The sequence below is a fragment of the Otolemur garnettii genome, unplaced genomic scaffold, assembly GCF_000181295.1.
Source record: "Otolemur garnettii isolate 467f Iridium unplaced genomic scaffold, OtoGar3 scaffold00003, whole genome shotgun sequence".
In the NCBI taxonomy this organism is placed as follows: Eukaryota; Metazoa; Chordata; class Mammalia; order Primates; family Galagidae; genus Otolemur; species Otolemur garnettii.
Window position 1 is genome coordinate 24,793,052 of NW_003852398.1, and position 21,660 is coordinate 24,814,711.

General features: G+C 44.0%; 1 protein-coding gene and 1 pseudogene across 1 annotated transcript in view; both read left to right on the forward strand.

The window, feature by feature from the left end:
* The first annotated feature begins 4,917 nt into the window (after positions 1 to 4,917).
* Positions 4,918 to 21,660, forward strand: part of SLC36A2 (solute carrier family 36 member 2) — a 30,732-nt gene continuing 13,989 nt past the window's right edge. Inside the window, exons 1-7 of the mRNA XM_003782026.2 lie at positions 4,918 to 5,143; positions 8,863 to 8,953; positions 10,553 to 10,641; positions 11,197 to 11,292; positions 13,811 to 13,895; positions 17,200 to 17,418; positions 21,228 to 21,326. Of these exons, the coding sequence (XP_003782074.1) occupies positions 4,980 to 5,143; positions 8,863 to 8,953; positions 10,553 to 10,641; positions 11,197 to 11,292; positions 13,811 to 13,895; positions 17,200 to 17,418; positions 21,228 to 21,326 (843 nt within the window). The 5' untranslated portion in view covers positions 4,918 to 4,979. The remainder of the gene's footprint in view (positions 5,144 to 8,862; positions 8,954 to 10,552; positions 10,642 to 11,196; positions 11,293 to 13,810; positions 13,896 to 17,199; positions 17,419 to 21,227; positions 21,327 to 21,660) is intronic.
* LOC100946769 lies at positions 18,638 to 19,271 on the forward strand (annotated as a pseudogene).

Consider the following 21,660-nt stretch of genomic DNA (forward strand, 5'->3'; position numbering starts at 1 on the left):
GCTCTATACTATAGCCAATGAACTTTCTTTCAGAACAAAACATAGCACTTCTCCTTTTTATAGACCTCCCCCAGGCTTGGCGCCTGTAGCTCAGTGAATAGTGCACCAGCCATATACACCAAGGCTGGCGGGTTCGAGACCGGCCTGGGCCTGCTAAACAATAATGATCACTGCAACCAAAAAAAAAGGGAAAGAAAATAGCCGGGCATTGTCATGGGCGCCTGTAGTCCCAGCTACTTGGGAGACTGAGGCAAGAGAATCACTTAAGCCAAACAGTTTGAGGTCGCTGTGAGCTGTGAGGACATGGCACTCTACCAAGAGCAACATACTGATACTTTGTCTCAAAAAAAAGACAAAAAACCCCAAATACCTGAGTATGGTGGCTCACTCCTATAATCACTTTGGGAGTATGAGGTGGGAGTATCGCTTGAGGCCAGATTTTTGAGACCAGCCGAGCAATATTTTTCTCTAGAAAAAAGTAAAAAAAAAAAACAAAAAAAAACATTAGCCAGACATGGTAGGGGTGTGCCTATGGTCCTAACTACTTGGGAGGCTGAGGCAGGAGGATCACTTGAGCCCAGGAATTCCAGAATACACCCCAGCCTGAGTGACAGTCCTGTAAAAAATAAAAAAAATAAAAAAACTCCAGACTTCTCTTTGTTCTTACAAAAGAACTACACCATCTGTGTATCTGTCCCAAACTGCAGCTCTTGCTTCCTGAATAAAACATTTTAAATTTAGAAATTCATCTCTGTATTTTATTTGACCTTACCAGCATTTACTACAATTTTCAGTGAAGTTTCCATTTATTGTTCACTTTCCCCACTAGGCTGTGCCCTCCACTAGACCCCTACCGCCTCCCCCACTAGACAGTGAACCATCTAGTAGACTGTTACAGAATGTTTGTGTCCCCCCTCTCCCCAGCCCAGAATTCATACATTGAAACCCTAAACCCTTGTGTGAATGTATTTGGAGATGGGGCCACTAAGGAAGTGATTAAGGTTAAATGAGGTCATAAAGGTAAGTCCCTGATCCAATAGGATTAGCGTCCTCATAAAAAGAGACATCAGAGAGCACCCCCACCCATGCCTGCACCTGCACTGAGGGGAGATGTAAGGACCCAGAGGGAAGGCTAACCTGCCAGCCAGCGACAGCCAGAAACCCACCCTGCTAGTTGGTAATCTGGGAGGAAATAAGTACCTGTGGTGTGGGCCACTCAGCCTGTGGCGTTTGTTATGCAGATCTAGCAGACTGAGCCACATGGACTTCTTTGCTTGCTCACCACCTTCTTCCCACTTCCTGACACAGAACTCACCACATGGCGGGGACTTGGTAAATACTTGTTGATTGAATGAGTGACTTTTCCTATTTGTACTGCATTGCAAGGCACCCGGGAAGTGGTGAAAGCAACAGACCTAAGCTGGGTTGAAGTCCCTCTCTCACTGTCAAGTCATTATTTACTTCTCGGGCTCTTTTCCCATCTCTGGGCCTCAGTTCCCCAGTGGGGAAGGTAGGACAACTCAGCAAGATGGCCTTCTAAGTTCCCTCTAGGGACTGTGACCCAGGCACTGGACTTGTTCATTTTCACTTTTAATTCTCTCTCCAGCAGAGAACAGTGATCACCAAAAAGGGATGAGCTTTGTTAGCATAATAAACATTGCCTTGAGATTATGCCCTTTGAGCTTTGAGGGCTCAACATACTCTCTCTTTCCTTTCCTTTTCCTTTTTTTTTTTTTTTTTTTGAGACAGTCTTACTACGTTGCCCTCGGTAGAGGATGGTGGCTTCCCGGCTCACAGCAATCTCAAACTCTTGGGCTTAAGCAATTCTCTTGCCTCAGCCTCCCAAGTAGCTGGGACTATAGGTGCCTGCCACAACACCCAGCTATTTTATTGTTGCAATTGTTGTTGTTGTTTTTCAGCTGGCCCCAACTGAGTTTGAATCCACCAGCCTCAGTGCATGTGGCCAGCACCGTAATCACTGTGCTACAGCTGCCAAGCCAAAAATACTCTTTCTTTCAAAAAATGATGTTGATATTTTACAAGTCCTTAAAGAAACAAATGAGAATTTGACCATCTGTGCCAGTCCTTCAAATTTATTTGGAACTGTGACCAACGCATGAAGTTCCAGTCTTGAATGACATAAAGTATGCACGTGGAAGGGATTCTAATTATTTTTAGAGTTCCTACCATGCACTAGTCAAGCGGAGGAATACAGAACAACTGAATTACAGCTTCACAGGTACATTGCAAGGGGCCTGAATTCAAATCAAAACTCTGCCTCTGGTCCTCACCTTAGACAAGTGAAATAACTTCTCTGAGCCTCAGTTTCCTTATCTGGAAAATGAGAGTAATAACAGTGCCTACCTCATGTAACACTTAGTCTAGAGCTTGGCATATAGAAAAGACCTAATAGCTGTGAGCTACTACTATCATTATTATTTAGGTGGGGGGGGGTCACAGTAATCAGCCTGGGCTATGAGGAGGTACCTGAGGGGACAAGGGTGGGGTGGTGAATACCCTTCTGGATAGGGGTTTCATTTTGTCTCTAAAGTCTCCAGCTTCTAGCCCAAAAGAATACTAGCATTCACTTCTACCAGATTATATGACCTCGGGCAAATCATTTCCCAGCTTTCTGCTTTGGGTCTCTAATCTATTAAGAAGGAAGCAATTACTCCCACTTTCCACAGGATAGTGGAACTCAAACTTTGGCCAGTATCAGCATCACCTGAGAAACATGGAAAAAATAGGTCCAAAGGTCCACATTCTACCCCACTTCAACAAGTCCAAGTCTGTGTTTATCATCTCTCCAGATGATGTGATTGATACACACTATGGTTAAAAACTGCCATAAAAGAATGAAAGGAACGAGGCTTTCTATTTACAGATTATAAGGGATTATTAAGATTATATCACCCTTTATGGTGATGTCAAGGCCATCCTTATATAGGTTGCTCGTGCCCACCCCCCAAAGGGAGATGGGTCAGAAGACCCCTCCCAAGCCCCTGGCGTCTTCACACCTTTCCAAGTAAGCTACAATCTGGTACCCACTGCACAAAGGGGAAAAGGAGGCTTGCAGAGGAGGAATACCTTCCCCCAGGGCACAACAGTTTCATGGTAGAGCCACAGTGGAGCCCAGGTCTCTGGATGGCTGGGCCATCAGTGATAGAAGGGCTTATTTTCCATGACCCCAACGGGAGAAGCTCCCTTGCTTGCTAACAGGTGGTGCAACAAGTTGGGGGTGTAGCCCACCCCATCCTGTAAACTTTGTTTTCCGCTGACAAGGCCTGGAAAGGGCCCCGGGCAAACACTGATATTCCAGTAGCCCCTTTCAGAAAGGTTTGAAGATTAACTCAGGGTTCTTCTCACAACCTGGAAAGGAAGGCAAAGATGAGCTCATATCCACATATCGCAAGCTCCCAGACGATCTTATTTACTGATCACATGGCCTGATTAGGAACAGAGCTCTGTGGGTGCCATGAGATGTGAGACTAGAAATTAGGATGCAGCCTGCTCCTCCACAGACCAGAAGGACTGCCACGTAGCGCTGCCAGACGAGGCGACATGACACTTCTCAAATCATAGCTAATGTTTCAGCTGACTTGGGGAAAGGAATTTGAAGGGTGGGGCCACAAGCAAGGTGGGCTGCATAGCGGTCACAGTTGTAGGCTGCAGACATAGAAAGACCTGGCTGGGGCTACCACAGGGTCTGCTGAATTCTAGCTGTGACCTTCTGCAAGTTATTCTTCAACTCTCTGAGCCTGGATTTCCACATCTGAAAACAAAGTCATGAAGCTACCCAGGGAAATAGCCAGGCTTTGTGGAGCCTGAAGCGCATATGACTGGGGAGAGAGTAGTGGTCAGGGGTGGGAAGGGCCTCTTGAAAGAAGAAAAATACAAAATTACACATTCAAAATTGCATGTGGGACCTGGGGAAGAGCCCCGTGTAAGGGAGGGGCCTGACAATCTGTCTGAGATGCCACCAGTTACCAGTGAAATATTTAAGCAAAGCTCCTGCCACCTAGTAAGCCCTCAGGAAATGTTAGTTTGAGGGATGAGATGATGGAGGGGATAGTGGTGTGGCTTGAGTAAAAGGCTATAATTTTGAGGGAGTTCATCTGCATGGAAGCACAGATAATGACAGAGAACGGGATACTAGAGAAACGCCCAAGACGTCTTTAGCTGCAAAGTTCTATCCTGGATGTCATATGTGACCTTAGACAAATCACACTCTCCTAGTGTCAGCATCCTGCCAGGAACATGTGGCTGGAAGTCATACAGTTTCTGCCTCTCCTTCATTTCCAAAAGAACACCTTCTACTCGTTCCAGAGAGCCTTGCAAAGCTAAGAAGCACTTAGAGATAAGTAAGTGATTGTACGTGTTTTTCCAACTTAAGGAAAGGGAGATCCGGGAAGGAATGGAAACCCCCACCCTGAGACAGGTAGAGGAAGTGTGTAGGTATTTTCTTGGAGGAATTAATAGACTATTAGTTAAAAACCCTGACAAGTTGGGCTCTGAGCCTGAGGCTCTCGCTTTTTAGCAGTGTGACCCCAGGTAGATTCCTTTATTTCAAGAAGCCTCAGTTTCCTCATTTAATTGACAGAATTAAATGAGAAAATATAGATAAAACACTCAGAGGAGTGTGCTTATCCTTTAGTAAAGTGCTCTTGTCATTAAGATTGTCAGTAGTGTAGCTGCTGTTACTACTGTTACTGAGAAGTATCAGTGAGTGAGCGGGTGACTCCTTTCCCAATTCCCTCCCCTCCTGCCTGCTCCTCCCAGGAGTCCTCTGCCACTGGCTTCTTCAGGCAGGCGGCAACGCCTTCTGGGGAGGTGGGTGGAGCCTCAGGCCAGCTTGGCCAGAGCCACTTAAGGCACGAGGCACTGAGCCGGGGTGTACACCTGAACTAGATACCTTCCTGCTCACCTTCTTCCAAAGCAGACCTCCTTGTCACCTTGAGCTTTCCCTTTCTAAAGCAGTCATGTCTGTGACAGAACGTGCTGGGGGTCCCCAGGGAACCGTGGCCCTCAAACTGGACAGTATGTCATCTCCTGAAAGTGCCAGGAAGCTGCAGAACAAGGACTCCGGGTTTTTGGATGGAAGTCCTTCAGAGTCGCAAGACTTGGAGAAGACCAAGGGCATAACGTGAGTGCTGTTTCTTACTATCCCTATTTCTGCCCTCCAGCCTGAAGCTTGCATTGGCAAAAAATCCGGAGGTGGGTGTGTTTGACCCATTGTACAGATGAGGAAACTGATATTGCAAAGGGTGTACTCAGAGGCCAAGTCAAGATGAGAGCAAAATGATGCAGTGTAGAGACTGACAGAAAAGCCCTTTGGGACGTAGTGACCCAATCCCCAATGCGTGTAGAGGGGAAACTAAGGACCAGTTACCCCAAGCCACATACATAGGTACTGGAATCCACCACTGGCCTTAAAGTAATTTCTTTTGTTCCTGTTAATATTGGGGGGAAAGGCAGAATCCTTAACTTCTCAGAGGAGAAGGTGAGTCCTGAGCTTTAAACCACAGTGGCCTCACTGACAACTAAGCATTACCTCTTTCCTGTCCCTTTTCTATAGTATGCCCAGCCTTTATTTTAATTAAGAATTGCAGTGATGACACCAAAAAGCCCAGTATATAGACAGTTCTAGTGTTCACCATTTTCTAGGGGGTAGGGAGGAGAAGTCATTCATAAGGCTTTAGAATATGACAAAGAGGGAATCCAAGCTGCAGGCTCCAGCTCCCTTTCCCCAAACCTGACCCCACCACTCAGCCAGACTAGCTGAGATCATTTAGGAAGAAAGTAAAGGGATTCTGCTGATTTAAGAAGAAAGTTTTTGCACTATTGGCACAGCAGAGCACTGGACAGAGAATCAAGAGGCTTTGAATTTGAGTTGTGACTCTGCTCATTTTCTTCTCTGAGTCTCAGTTTCCTAAAATGCAAAATTTGGCTAAATTGGTGGCTGTGTGAATTAAAAGAGGATGCTTATGGGAATGAAATCTCAAGGTGTGTGTTCGAGGTGCAGCAGGCAGGGACTTTCAGGGGCAGGCAAAGCTCCTCTCCATAGCCAACCCTCAGGACACTTGAGGGACAGACCTAATGTAGCCCGAGAGCATGGGGTCTGGTGATTCCCCAGGGTGAGAAATTAAGCTGTGTAGGCCTTGGGGCCATCCATTGCTGAGTAGAGGCATTTCTCAATCAGAGGCCCTGAGGAAACAAACTCTTGTGTTCTGAATTGATACAAGGTTTGATGGCAATATCAGCTTTGTAAGAATTGAAGGAATAAAGTGAGTGAGAGCTAGGGAGCACAGGTGGCTTGGAGAGAACCATATAGCAGGCTGAGTAAGCATGGCACCTAGAGGATCGGCTCCCCTGGGCTCAAATTCCCATTTAGCTGCTTACCAGCTTGAGCCACTGACAGAGATTCTCTGTGTGCAGTTTCCCCTCTGTGAAAGGACAGTACTCCTCCCAGGCAATTTGAGCATAAAGCCCCCAGGGCCAGTGCTCCTTAGCACCTGCTCCTGTGAATGTGAAGATGGCATGAGGTTACCAAAAGAGTTAGGGCTAGAGGCCACAAGGGAGCAGGGTCCGCTAAGACCTGTGGAAACTGGCAGGCACCGACTGAAAAAATAAAGTTAGAAACGACGGTAAAGAAAGACATGAGACTTAGAGTAGAATTAAAGGTGGGAGCTCAGGGGTCCATTGCCCACCTGTGAGCTTCTGGCAGTGGCACCGAGTGTTTGCTCCACTCAGCTTTTATTGAAGTTTATTTGCCCAGAGAGTAAAAGAAGGGCGGGAACAAGGATGCCAGCAGATTCTGAGTGAGCAGGACAGCTGCTATTGTTATTGTTATTAACCTTAAGAGTAGCCTTGAGAAATCTGAAATCTGAGCCTTGTATTGGGGGAGCCTGCCGCTTGAGATCACATGCACAGATTTCTAGGGAGGTGTTAAATTCTACTAGTTCCCTCTGGAGTAAAACGCCACTGGAGTTAATCTCCTCTGAGGAATTGGCGGGAGGGCGGAATTTTCCTCCCATCGCCACCACAGAAGATTTTCCTCTGTTATAAGGGATATAAGCTCTTCTGCCCATATGTCAGGGCTCCAGCTACTCCCTTGATCTCTGCCCCAGGAAGATGCAAATCTCCACAGTGGGTATCTGCTTTGCCCTTTTCTAGGCAGGAAAAGACCCAGTTAATGTATCTTTCTAGGTCTTTGCCATAGTCTCTTCTATGGCCATTTGTCCTCAGCGGCTCACAGACCCACCAGGGTGTTTGTAAGCTGTATCCCCAACAGGCTAGAATTTCAGAAAAGGCAGGACGCTTGCTAGCAATGGCTAGCTGAAAGGCAAACGAGCTGACTTTTCTTTGTTTCAACTCACTCAGCTTACTTGTTAATTTTCCTCTAGTTCTGGGGGTGTTTTCCCTTGCCCAGAACGGGGTCTTCCATCCCCATTCTCCCAGCAGCCACATCTTCGCATGACTCACCACACTATGTTTTTAAGTTAGCCGAGTGGTCCAAAGTTAAAATTCCAATTTCCTAAGTCCTTTAGTTAGAAATTTCCAAAGTGACCCAATGACCCTTTCCTGGTTGCAAAACAAGCCCATCACTGGCAGAATAGGGCGCAGTGCTCAGTCAGCAATGTTGACACCCACAGGGAGAAAGGCATGCGAGACTCTCCACCCCCTTTCTCCCGCGATTGTTCTCTTTAACCCTTAGCAAATCTACCAGCAGATCCTCAGGAAGCTAAAGGATCAAGGGCTTTATCATAAAGATACAGGGGTTTGGGGTAGTCCTTTCAAACATGTTGCCGAAGATGACACAGCTAGTTTAAGCAGTGGCACCTTTCAGTTTTCATCCCTGGCTTGTCCAACCCCAAGGAGCTTCTTCCAGGATACCTCTGCTACTTTTCAAACTAGCTGAAAGGCTCTTGTGGGGAATTTTCTAGAGTTGTACCTGTAAACCCAGGAACCACCTTGATTTAACCTGGTCCAGGTACAAAAAGTTATCGAAATAGGTTTGTTTGGTGATCCAGCAACAGACAGGGTACTTCCCTGGAACTTTTTCTCCTGATGATTTAGACTTGGTCCTCTGGACCAATCTTCACATTTGTCTTAAAGAAAGGGTCTGAGTCTTTGTTTTTGTTTGGGGGTGGGAGAAGCCGTGCATTCCCTGGCCTTGATGCTCTAGGCTGAAAACAATAACAACAACAAAAAACCTCTGGAGCCCAATCCCTAAATGACTCTGTGCCACTAGCCATCTAGAGATTCAAGCCATCTGACCTGTTTATTCAGAACTCACAATGATTTGCTCTTTTCTCTGAGTTCAACCCTGTCCTCCTACCAGTTTTATGACTTTAAGCTAGTCACTGCCCCCTCTCTGAGCCTCAGTTTCCCCAGTTATGATAAGGGACGTTCTCTTCCTCATTCTGCCTGGGTTAATAATCTCCAGGAGACAGCTCAGCAGAAAGAGTGAAAAACAGAGATGCTGAAGCAGCCCTGGGCTCAAATCTTGGTGCCCTGATATATTAAAAAAAACTCTGTGCCTCAGTTTCTTCCCCTGCAAGATGATAAAAGTATCTACTTCATAACCTTTACAAGAGGATTAAATGAGATAATACACATAAAGTACTTAGCATAGTGTTTTGCTTAGTGACTGTTATAAAGGCCTATATATAGTTAAGTATCCTGCTAAAACCAGGACACTTCTGGGCAAATCTGGATGATTGGCCATCGAAAAGGAGACCCACATGTGTCAGGCAAGGACGCAGGGACTGAAAGATGGCCAGGAACCCACCTAGAGGGAAAGACAATGGGATCCCGTCCCCTCTACCGCACCCCAGCTTCATATTCCTTCCTCTCCTTTAGGTTGTTCCAGACCTTGATTCACCTGTTGAAAGGCAACATGGGCACAGGGGTCCTGGGACTACCTCTGGCTGTGAAGAACGCGGGCATCCTGGTAAGAGGGGATGCCAGAGATTGGACCACTCTGACCAGTTGTGAAAGGGAGATGGGAGAAGAAGCTCTCATGGTTTATTTTTATTTATTTATTTTTGAGACAGTGATTCACAGAGATGTCACCCTCACTAGAGTGCTATGTCATCATAGCTCACAGAAACCTCAAACACTTACGGTGTCACAGCTAACAGCAACCTCCAGCTCTAGGGCTTAGCTGATTCTCTTGCCTCAGCCTCCTGAGTGTTGTGACTACAGGCGCCCGCCACAACGTCCAGCTATTTTTTTTGTTGCAGATTGGCCGGGGCCGGGTTTGAACCCACCACCCTCGGTATATGGGGCCAGTGCCCTACTCACTGAACCACAAGCGCTGCCCAGAAACCTCAAACTCTTGGGCTCAAACCATTCTCTTACTTCAGGCTCCCAAGTAGCTGGGACTACAGGTGTCTGCCATAATGCTTTTGGCTATTATTTTTGAGACATGTTTGAGCTGCTATTTTTTGTTATAGCTGTCATTGTTGGTTACCTGGCCCGGGCCAGGTTCAAACCCACCAACTTCAGTGTATGTGGCTGGCACTGTGCTACAGGCACCAGGCCAGTTCTCATGGTTTTTAACAGCCTGCAACAAGCAGTCTTTTGAGGAAGGAGCTTGATCCAGACTTAGGGTCTAGACCAGTGCTCTTCAACCTTCTTTATCTCATGGCACACTTGAACCTATAGTTAAACCTCCATGGCACACTTAAATTATGTTGATTTTTTTTAAAGAGTAAGAAAAGAAATATACCTACTATGCTTGAAACTTCTCTCTAAAATAATTTAATTAATGATCTTTAAAAATTTTCACAGCACACCTAAGATTCTCTCATGGCACACTGGTTGAAAATCACTGGTCTAGGCTGGGTGCTGTGGCTCACACCTGTAATCCTAGCAATCTGGGAGGCCAGGGCAGGTGGATTGCCTGAGCTAGAGACCAGCCTGAGCCAGAGCAAGACCCCATCTCTAAAAATAACCGGGTGTTGTGGTGGGCACTTGTAGTCCCAGCTACTCAGGAGGCTGAGGCAAGAGAATTGCTTGCACCCAAAAGTTTGAGGTAGCTATGAGCTATGAGACCATGGCACTCTACTGAGGGTGACAAATATCAAGACTCTGTTTCAAAAAAAAAAAAATCACTAGTCTATACATTTAGCCTGGGCTCAAGCTATGGCTCTGCCACAGACTGCAGTGGCCTTGGCAAGTCATCTGTCTACTCTCTGAGCCTCAGTTTCCTCTCTTGTAGAATATAAGCCTTGGACTATGACCAGCTTTTCAATTATACTCTGTAGAACTCTAGGTCACCTTGGGGAAGCCTCACAGGCCACTTGGGACACATATAGTCAGGATTCTGGGCCCTTTACTCCCAATGCTATGCCCCCTTGTAATTGCTATCTATGTTATTGGAATACTATTTGAGATTATATTTGAAAAAAAACTGCTGCTAATATAAAGGAACTTTCAAACCAATTTTCTAGAAACTTAATGAAATCTGTACTTCCATATTCCTCTGTTCAGTGTTCTTCATAACCCCTTCTCTTCTCCCTTGCCCTGCCCTGCCCTGCCCCTCCAGGTGGGCCCACTCAGTCTGCTGGTGATGGGCTTCGTCGCCTGCCACTGCATGCACATCCTGGTCAGGTGTGCCCAGCGCTTCTGCCAAAGGTGAGGAAAACGGTGCCCTTGTGTCAATTCCCTTGGCATATGGTTCTCTTGTACTTTGCAAAGCATCCTACATACACATAGTAAGAACTGACTTCTTAATTTTCTCCAATAAGACCAAGAAGGAGTGAAGAGCATTTAGGGATAGGGAACTCCGGTGAAACTCTGCCATGTGGCTCCCTGGGTGATCTCAAGTCAGGCCATTATACTTACCTGGTTGCCTTATCTGTAAATAGTGTTTAAACAATCTATGCCTAACCCTGCCTCCAAGAATTGCCATGAGGATCCAATGGGATCATGGATATAAAAATGACAGTACCCACTCAAGGTATGCATTATTACTCCTGCTATGTAGTAACCACAGCACTTAACAGGCAAGAAAAACTGGTCACCAAGGAATTGCTGCCAGGTGTCAAAGCCTAAATTAGAACTTGGATCTCTGCCCCAGGGTTCTTTCTTTTCTCTGTGTCCTACCTTGCTCTGCATCTCTTGATTTTTGAGTATATGATCTCAGGTTAAACTGTCCCTGGGGGACTGTCTACACACTCTCTCCTGCAGGTTTAACAAGCCCTTTATGGACTACGGGGACACGGTGATGCACGGACTGGAAGCCACCCCCAGCTCCTGGCTGCAGAACCATGCCCACTGGGGAAGGTACCTTGTTCTGGCTTTGTCCACAGTTGGGGAGGGTATGAGAGGAGAAAATGCTGCTGTCGGGGATGCCTTCTTCCCTGGCTCACGTGGCACAGAATGTTAGACGTTCCATGTGGACAGGGTCCCTCGGCAACATCCTTGATCCAGCCCCACTTCTAGTACACGTCCCATGACAGGGTGCTCATTCCTTTGCTATGGGGCTTTAAGATTGTCCACTCTTTTATAAACCTCATTGATCCAGCTGTTACCATGTCCCAGGCCCTGGAAATGCCTGGGAGGGCGGGGAACAAAACAAACAGCCAGACTTTGCTCTCACAGAACCTATAGTCCAGTGGGAAAGCAGACATTAAATAGCTTAGAACACAATTATTTCCTAAGCACTGGGATAAGCATGATGAAGGAGAGAGGCCCTGATGACCATGGAGCAGGTAAGGAGATGTGTGTCGGCTGCGGGGAGAAGGGGGCTTCCTAGAGGGAACAGATGAGATGAATCCCAAGAATGAGGAATTACCTGGGCAAACAGGCAGGGACATGGAGGCCCTGCTAGGAAGGAGGGAGAGTAGATGTGAATGCCCTGAAGTGGGCAGTTAATTGTGACACTCTTAAGGCACAGAAAGACCAGGTAGCTCCAGGGCAGAGAGTGAGGGAGATGGAAATGAAGGAGTCAGGGGCCTTATCAAGCTGTACATTTTAGACTCTCTTAAAGGTTTTGTTCTTTTCTTAAAGGCAATAGGAAAGCTTTGGAGGATTTTAATCAGGGAAGTCATCATATTTGCAGTGTTTTAAGATCTGTCTGTCTTCTGTGAGGAGAATAGAATTTACGGGAGTGAGAGTAGATTGAATCAGATCCACAAGGAGGCAGTGGACAACAGTGGCTGTGACAAATCTGGTGGCAGTGGGATTGAAGAAAAATTGACTTGGTCATGAATGGGATCTGGGGATTGAGAGAAAAGGAAAGAGTCCTGGTTGACTCAGATTTCTGATAGCTTCTATGTGGGGCAAGTTCGGTCTCAGGTACCTGAGAGACATTCGTGTGAAGTCAAGTGGGTGTGTGTAGGTTTGAACCTATCTTCAAGCAGGAGAGCAGAATGGAAGTCATCAGCCGTGAAGCCATGGGCAGAAAAGGTCTTTTAGGGAGAAGTGAAAAGAAAAGAGATGAACTAACCCAGACTTTTAGGACCCTTTGGTGAGCTGAATGAAGTCTTCCTCTCTGAAAATCCCACAATTTGGCTCTCAGAGATGACACAGAATGAATCAACGCCCTTCGTCCTGGTACTTAGGACTACATCTGCTCCTTTGTTTTTGTTTTCAGATCTGTCCCCACCCTGCCTACCTCCTCTTTTTGAGCACCAATTCTAGATTGTCAAAGTCTCTCTTGAACTATGATATCCCAAAACTGTAGTGCTTCTGGTGTGCCTCTGCCATAGTCTAGATGGCATCATGGGGCTGCATCACCCTTAGCCCAAAGCCCATGCTCAACAAAGTCAGCCTGTGAGCAGACTCAGAAGGCCATGGGATAATGTGAATGTGTCACTTCTTCCCCTTCTCCTAAAACTGTTCTTCCTTCTGAGTTTCCCACTTCATTTTGCTGTCCGTGCCAAAAGCCTATAAATCACCTTAGATCATTTCCTTTCCCTTCCTCCCTGCAGATAGGATCACCACGTTCTATAAATTCTAGGTCCCTACTATCTCTTAAAATGCTTTAACGCTGTCATCCTAATGACCATGTTTTTGGCCAGGCTGCTGTCATCTTTCATCTCCATTATTGAAAGATTCTCTTTTCCATTTTCCTGCCCTCATTCTTGCCCCTCCAATGGACTCCCCATGTGGCAGCTAGAAAAATCTTCTTGCTTCCCCTCCTCCTCCCCTTCCTTCTTCATCTTATTTCTTTTTTTTTTTTTTTTTTTTTTGTCTCCCTCTCTCTTTCTTCTTTTCCCTAGAAGAAAAGGGAAACATACCTTTCACTCAGGTATGTTTTTCTAAGAAGGCTTTCTGCCTGCCCATGATTTGGTTAAAATGCCCTTCTACCTAATGCCATATTAAGATCATTTTTGTCCATCTCACCCACTAATCTATAAACCACTGGAGGAAGGGACCGTGTGTATCCTCAGTCCCTAACCTGGTGTCTGGCATATGGTAGAAAATAAATTTGTAATGTTAATGATAGCTAATAGAAGCACTGCGCCTACTGTCCCACATTAATTAATATTAATTACGAGGAATCCTGCAGAGCCAGGTATTGGGGGAGGATCCTGACCACGAAGATTTTACCACTTGCTGAGCTGAGACTGTGAGGGTATTTGAAAACCATTTATTAAAAGGAACTGTTGTTACACCACTTCTTGGCCCCATTTATTGATTATGGTAAAAGGACTGAGGGGGCTGGTCAAGGGCCCCAAAGCTCTGGGGACAGAGGGCAGAATGGCAAGAAATGAAACCAACAAGTCAACTTTTTTTATAACCAGTTCTCTCTCTCTCTCTCTCTCTCTCTCTCTCTCTCTATCTCCCGCCCTTCTAGGCACATTGTGAGCTTCTTCCTTATCGTCACCCAGCTGGGCTTCTGCTGTGTGTACGTTGTGTTTCTGGCTGATAATTTAAAACAGGTAGAGTCTTCTAGAGAATATGGGAGATAAAAAGGCATGGACAAGAAGGCTCCTCTGCTAGTTGTTTATTTAACAAGTTGCTTTTTCTGTCAACCGACATAAGAAGTTAAACTAGATATCATCAAAGAACTTTGCCTGTTCACATATTTGTGGATTTCTGCGTGGTTACTTTTGCCACAATACCCTTTGTCCTGTATCTTGGACCTGTCCTCAAGATTAGTCTCTAACAGGTGGTGCCTGTGGCTCAGTGGGTAAGGGTCCAGCCCCACATACTGAGGGTGGTGGTTCAAACCGAGCCCCGGTCAAACTGCAACAAAAAATAGCCGAGTGTTGTTGTGGGCACCTGTAGTCCCAGCTACTTGGGAGGCTGAGGCAAGAGAATCACCTACGCCCAGGAGTTGGAGGTTGCTGTGAGCTGTGATGCCACAGCACTCTACCAAGGGCGAAAAAGTAAGACTCTGTCTCTACAAAAAAAAAAGATTAGTCTCTAACATCCTATAGCAGAAGGATCCTTGGATTTTGTCAGTCTCTTGCCTTGAAGCTTAATTAGTCTTATGTTTCTAAAATTGATATGGGCTTTTTTGTGATGATACCTGACCTTCATTACGCTATCTTTTTTTAACCTATACCTACTTAATCGATGGCTTAACAGCTGTTGTCCCTAGGAAGTCTTCTTGATCTAATTTTGAAGTTACCTTACAGCAATTTGAGCAAAATAATATGTAATGGAAGCCTGCCTTAAGCAATACACTTTAAAAAGAAAAGTATTTTTAAGGGCTCTTTTTCTGCTTATAGCAGTTAAACAGGAAACAGAAATGAAAAGAAGTTGGAAAAAAGAAGTAAGAATTCAGAATTAGCTTCTATTATGTCAGGTACAATGCTGACCATTTTACATACTTTTCCTCACTTCATCATGACCTTATTGAAGAAGGTACTGTGATTATTCCTACTTTGCAGATGAGAAATTGAGGTTATAAACTCTATAATGTATAATGTAATGAGGTTATAAACTCTATACAGAACCAAGGTTAAAAACCCAGGCCCATGTGACACCAGAGCTCAAGTTCTTAAACACTATCCTGTATTTATTCTCCAAAGAAAACAAAATAAAATAAAATTACACCCAGTCCAACTCCTCCTGGTCAGAATTTAACATTCACCAGTTAGCATCCTATAATGTCCTTATATTTTTAACATAATTTGTAATAGTTTCATAATATTCCATCGTACAGATTGACCATAACTTAATAGATCTTCCAGCACTGAATATTTGTTTTCCTTCATTTTTGCACTAAAATCTTTTGCAATGGCACACAAGTCTTGGTGTACTACTTAATTTTATTACTTAAAGTAAAATTACTGAGTCAAAGAGCTTGATTGTTTTGAAGACTCTTAAAACATATCACAGACCTATAAATACTGTCTGCATTTACTTTTATCTGCACTGGTTTATCATCTGCATTGACTATCAGGCAAGCACTGTCTTAAGGAGTTTACAGGCTAAGTGGGGTGTGTTCTAGAACCTAAAAAGTTAAACATCAACATGATATTTTGGTGCCAGGTCAGGATGCCAATAACACCCTAAGGTCAGAGGTGCTAATTGTAAACTACATGGCCGCGTTCACTGGAGCAGGGAATGTTTCCTCCAGGGGGGTGCCTCTGAGCTGGGTGTTGAAAGGCAGGTTGGAAGGAAGCAAGAGAAAGTGGCAGAAGGGACTAGTGAAAACCTGGAGGCAGGAGAAAGTATAGGCCGTGGGAGAGGAAGAGCCTGTAAGTTGGATAGAGCCCATTTTCCTACCGTAGCGAGGAATCAAAAAACCACGATTGAACGTTTCATTTATGTATCCATGGTATGTCGTTAGGTGAAGAATGAATTTTAAAATAAAAAGATTTCAGTCTTATAAAATAAAAAGAAAGAAACAACAAGTCAACTTTTTTTATAACCAGTTTTCTGTAGCTACCCTTAGGTACTAAACTTATCAATGCTTTTACATCTTCTTCCTGCTTGACTTTAGTTTCTAATAATTCTGCAGAGGACAGTATTGCTTATTGCTTGTACAATAAAACTGTATCAGTTAAGTCATGATGATTTTAAATGGAGGGTGGTACCATCCGCCCACCCCAACTTTGCAAGGAGGTGTTTATTTTATGTGGGGATATTCTTATTTATCACAGTGGTTGGGAGACACTAATGGCTTTCATGGAGTGGAGCCCATACCAAGTGTTCTACAACAAATGGTCCAATCCATACAAGGAAGAGTTTTCTCATTCAAAATGCTGATATCGGTCCAATTACAAAAATAATAGGTGTACGGGTTAATGAAGAAACAGGAAGTGATGGGAGATTTTGGTTACACGCAAAAGAAACATTCTAGGAGAAGTTCAGTGGAAGGACACACATATTAGCTAACTTACAAAATTAAAAAAACAGGTCTCAAAAAGAACAGGAACCTGGACAGCGAGGAGGGTAGGATAGTAGGAAGAATGAGGGATCTCCTCAGGGATCTATTGTCAGAGTTAATTTTTACCCTTTCTCTAGTTCTGTCCTTGTGTTACTTTACTTCAGATTTAGATTCCAATTCCTGGGAGGGATTCTGAATGCCCTAGTTTGAGTCAAAGGCCAATCCTTTAGCTCTGTCTTGTGATAGTGATTTATAGTCCTCCAAGGCGGCATTCAGTGGCCAGAGAGAATTCACCAAAAACAAGTCAATATCAGGGGAAATAGATTCTGGGTTGACAAAAGCCAACAAACAGCTCCTGTAAATACCGTTATCATTTTTTATTAAAAAGATATTTGTAAGGACCAGGCGCCATGGCTCACACCTATAATCCTAGCACTCTGGAAGGCTGAGGCAGGTGGATTGCTTGAGCTCAGACATTTGAGACCAGCCTGAGCAAGAGCCAGACCCCATCTCTACTAAAAATAGAAAAAAAAAAAAATAGCAGAGCATTGTGGCAGGCACCTGAACTCTCAGCTACTCGGGAGGCAGAAGCAAGGGGATCACGTGAGCCCAAAAGTTTGAGGTTGCTGTGAGCTAGGCTGACGCCATGGCACTCTACCCAGCACGATAGAATGACACTCTATCTCAAAAATAAGAATAATAATTGGACAGCCTCTTTTGATGAAGTACTATGTGAGGCTTTAGAATAAGAAATTCTAAATTCACCTTAACTCACCGTGAGACTTCACGCCATGAGACGCTCCAGCCCTTTATGAGGGAGTTTGATTGAGGGCAAGGCACTTAGCCAACCACGTGATCAGAAGCTTTCTCATCTCCTCCCGTTGCCTCCCCCACTCCATCAGGTAGTGGAAGTCATCAATAGCACCACCACCAACTGCTACAACAACGAGACGGTGACTCCAGCCCCCACCATGGACTCACGCCTCTACATGCTCTCCTTCCTGCCCTTCCTGGTGCTGCTGGTCTTCATCCGCAACCTCAGGGTCATGACCATCTTCTCCATGCTGGCCAACATCAGCATGCTGGTCAGCCTGGTCATCATCGCCCAGTACATCGCCCAGGTGGGTCACACCACACACCTGGCTCCTCTGGAGCCCAGGGATTTTGTATCCACAATCAACCAGGCTCCAACCCCTCCCTTTCCGCTTAGTACCCACCTCACTGCAGCACCTCCTCCACAAGTGTGTCTCAGAACCATCTCCTTCTTCTGCGTATCTCCTTGTTCAGGTTGTTTTCCCAAATACCTACTTTTATGTCAAATTCTGAATTTAAAAAATATATACTTTTCAGGGAAAATATTTTGATTCGTGAACTATAAGATCATTCCTATAATGGCTGGCAAGCAGCAAAAGGCAGGTGCTTGTATTAATGCTAAAACTGAGTGAATTGACCATGGGACTCAAAGTTACTCCTAGGGAAGGCAAGAAGAAACAAAAAAAAATTATTATTTAGTCACAGCAGTATAAATAGAGAGTCTCAAAACCATAACCAAATCTCATATGTTAGATACAATATCTTGGAGGTCGAATTATGGGTATCGATTTTCCCTCAATTTCCTAATTTCCTATCCTGTCTCATTTTTCTGTTGAGTACTACATAGAAACTTAAACCCCAGAAACTCCTTGGCATACTCAATAATTTTTATATATACTTTTCTCTTTTTGAGAAGCCACAAAGGGGAAAAAATATTATTGTCTATGAAACTTAGTAAAAATAATAAATTAGTCAAACATGTTAGGGCAATTACAGCTCAGTCTTCTATTCCTTAGGAGGTACTGGAGATTCTACAAAATTGTATTTCCTAATGAGATCACTAACTCTGATTCATTCTTGGACCATTCCAGAGGTTGCTCAGTTAGAAAAATGGTTCTGTAATTACTTTCACATTCTTCCACACACTCTCCCCTTCTGCAATTTATAGCTCATTAAAGAAGAAAAGGGGGCTTTCATATTCATATTTGGGCTCCCTAGAATATTACTGTGTCCATTCAAAGTTGCTCTCGGGCACTTTAGGCCAGTACTAACCTGTGGTATGTAAGATTTTGCTCTGGAGAGTATTGATAAACCAAAATGCCCCTATAAGGTACCCTTTAGAGTTTCTCATTACCTTGATATTCCTATCCTCCAGTTCTTTGGTATCATGCAATGCTAAAATCATCCTTGATTATGGCCTACTTCCCTTTGATGTTTTCTAAACTACTTGATATCCAATTAAAAAAAAAAAAAATTCAGGTGGGGATTTGGCGCTTGCGCTCTGCTCGCTTGGTGCTGCTACTCCCTGGAAGCGGCTGTACTATGTCGGGTCATTTTGAAGAGCGCAGTGGGGTGGTTCCGTGCGGCACCCTGTGGGGTCAGTGGTACCAGACGTTGGAGGAGGTGTTCATTGAAGTTCAGGTGCCGCCAGGCACTCGCGCCCAGGACGTCCAGTGTGGGCTGCAGAGCAGGCATGTGGCGCTGGCCGTGGGTGGCCGCGAGGTTCTCAAGTGCAAACTTTTTGATTCTACAATAGCTGGTGAGGGAACTTGGACTTTGGAGGATAGAAAAATGGTTCGTATTGTTCTTACAAAGACAAAGAGAGATGCAGCAAATTGTTGGACTTCTCTCCTTGAATCTGAATATGCAGCTGATCCTTGGGTACAAGACCAAATGCTTACATTAGAGAAAGCTTACATTAGAGAGATTCCAGAAAGAAAATCCTGATTTTGACTTCAGTGGAGCAGAAATCTCAGGAAATTACACTAAAGGTGGACCAGATTTCTCAAACCTTGAGAAATGACCAGTGTTTTTTTGCTACATTCAGTGGATCTTAGTAGATATTGCCAACTTAATCATAGGAACAGGTTACATGGTGGAAGAAAAATGTGGATGCCTACAGTCAACAAATTGCAAAATACATTTTAAATGGTTCTAAAAATTGCATTCACGTATGATTTACGAAGGAAACATGTCCGGTGGGAATTATTGTATGGCTATATGGTAACTTTTTTTGGACTTGTTTTTGCTCAGCATGAAGTTTTTATATGCTGCCTTTGACTAATTTCGTATTTAACCATATTTTTAATACAAAATAATTTAGGGTAGATCATGTGAAATGAAAGGGTGCCTTCAGGTAATACTAAGTTTTCTTTTGATAAGTGTGGTGTTCAATAAAGTTTTCTAAATAGGAATTGTGTACCCCTTTGCCTAAGTATACCATTTCACACAGAGAAATTAGAGTACTGAAAAATATTAAGGAAGAAAAGGCCAGGTATGGTGGCTTATGTCTTTAATCCCAGCACTTTGGGAGACTAAGGCAGGAGAATCACTTGAGGCCAGGAGTTTGAGACAAGGCTAGACAACTTAGCAAGGCCCCCTCTGTACTAAAAAATTGCTGATGAATGGTGGCATGCCCCTGTAGTGCCAGCTATTCGGGAGGCTAGGGTGGGAGGATCACTTGAGCCCAGGGGTCAGAGGCTTTAGTGAGCTATCATCTAGCCACTTCATGCTATCCTGGGTGACAGACTGAGACCCTGTCTTTTTAAAAAAAAAAAAAAAATCCGCAAGTGTATTTTGAGCAAGTTCATTTTAAGGTTTATGAAAACTTAGTCAGAAAATTATTCCTTGATTAAGTGAAGAAATTCAAAAATATTTAAGTACCTAACTACAGGAATGGATTAATTTAGAAGAGAAACAGCTAAGTGAATACGGTTTTGTTAGTGGCAGAAAGCAAAATAAGTCAGTGATTGTAAGTCAGTGGCATTGTTTTGATCTTAAGTAGGAATTGTCTGCAGAAATTTCATTTCATCCTGTTTATGTCCTTTTAAATCCTTGAAGAAAAGTGTCAATCTCAAATTCATAAAGAAGTTAAAAGTTGTTTGTTTTTTTCTGAACCATTTGTAAGTTGATGTGATGCCCCATTGCTTCTGAGGACCTTCGTGTGTGTAGTTGCTTCAAAGAAGACTTACATACCTACAATCCAACCATTAAAATCAGAAAATTTACATTGACACTACCATGGAATCCTCAGACCTGTACTCCATTCGTATTGAACTGATCACCCCAACAGTGTCCTTTGTGCAGGAGAATCCAGTCAGAGTCATATTGTCCCTTTAGATGTCAGGGGTCTAGAACAAGTTCTCATTTTTTCCTTGCCCTCAACAACTTGGCACTTCAGTGTATTACAAGTTTTGTAAAACATCCCTTACTTGGAGTTTGTTTGATACTTCCTCATGATTAGATTCAAGTTATATAGCTTTAGCAAAAATGTTGTAGACATGATTTGTTCTTCACTGTATCCTATTGTGGATCAATACTTTCAGTTTACCCTATTTGTGATGGTGTTAGTCATTATTGGTCAGGGTAGTGTGTGCTAGACTGTTCCACTGTAAAGTTTCTCTTTTTATGTTTGTAATTATTTTGTGAGAATGTAGTTTCAAAATACTACCTTGCTTTTCATTAAAAAAAAAAAATTCATGTTTCCTCTCAGAGTATCCCTCTCTTAAAGGAGCTCAAATGTGACCAGGTACAGTGGCTCACCTGTAATCCTGTAATAGCCTGTAATTCCAGCAATCTAGGAGGCTGAGGCAGGAGGATCACTGGAAGCCAGGAGTTCAAAACCAACCTGAACTCAAGAGCAAGACTGTCTCTATTAAAAATAGAAAAATTAGCTGAGTATGGCAGTGCATGCCTATAGGCCCAAGTACTTGCGAGGCTGAGGCAGAAGATTCACTTGATCCCACGAGTTTGAGGTTACAGTGACCTGTAATGAGGCCATTATATCCCAGCCTGGGCCACAAAGTGAGACTCTGTCTCAAAAAAAGGGGGGAGGGGGGCGAGAGAAAAGAACTCAAATGTTTTTTGAAAGTGAACATTGCACTTTTCTCTCCTATAGGGTATTCCAGACCCTAGCCGGTTGCCGTTGGCAGCGAGCTGGAAGACCTACCCTCTCTTCTTTGGAACAGCCATTTTTTCATTTGAAAGCATTGGTGTGGTAAGCTTTGAATTGGGGAGGCCTTTCCTGGGTGCTGAAAAGAAGCTCTGGGTTTCTGTGTCCTATTGGCCATTGTGCTGGGCCTGCTGGAAAAGGTACTTGGGAAAAGTAACCTCTGGCTTCCCTTGGGTCAGTTGTCACCAGCAGGAGAAAAGTAACTTACATCAGAGAAGCAGTCAGGAGACAGTTTTATTTTTTGTCCCAATACATCTGTTAAACATTCATCCTCCTATCCCCATGAGTTTCCTAATCTTTTACAATTAGACCAACGATGGTATACAATTTGAATTAAAGGATTTGATTAAATGGAAGTTTTTTTTTTTTTTTTTTTTTT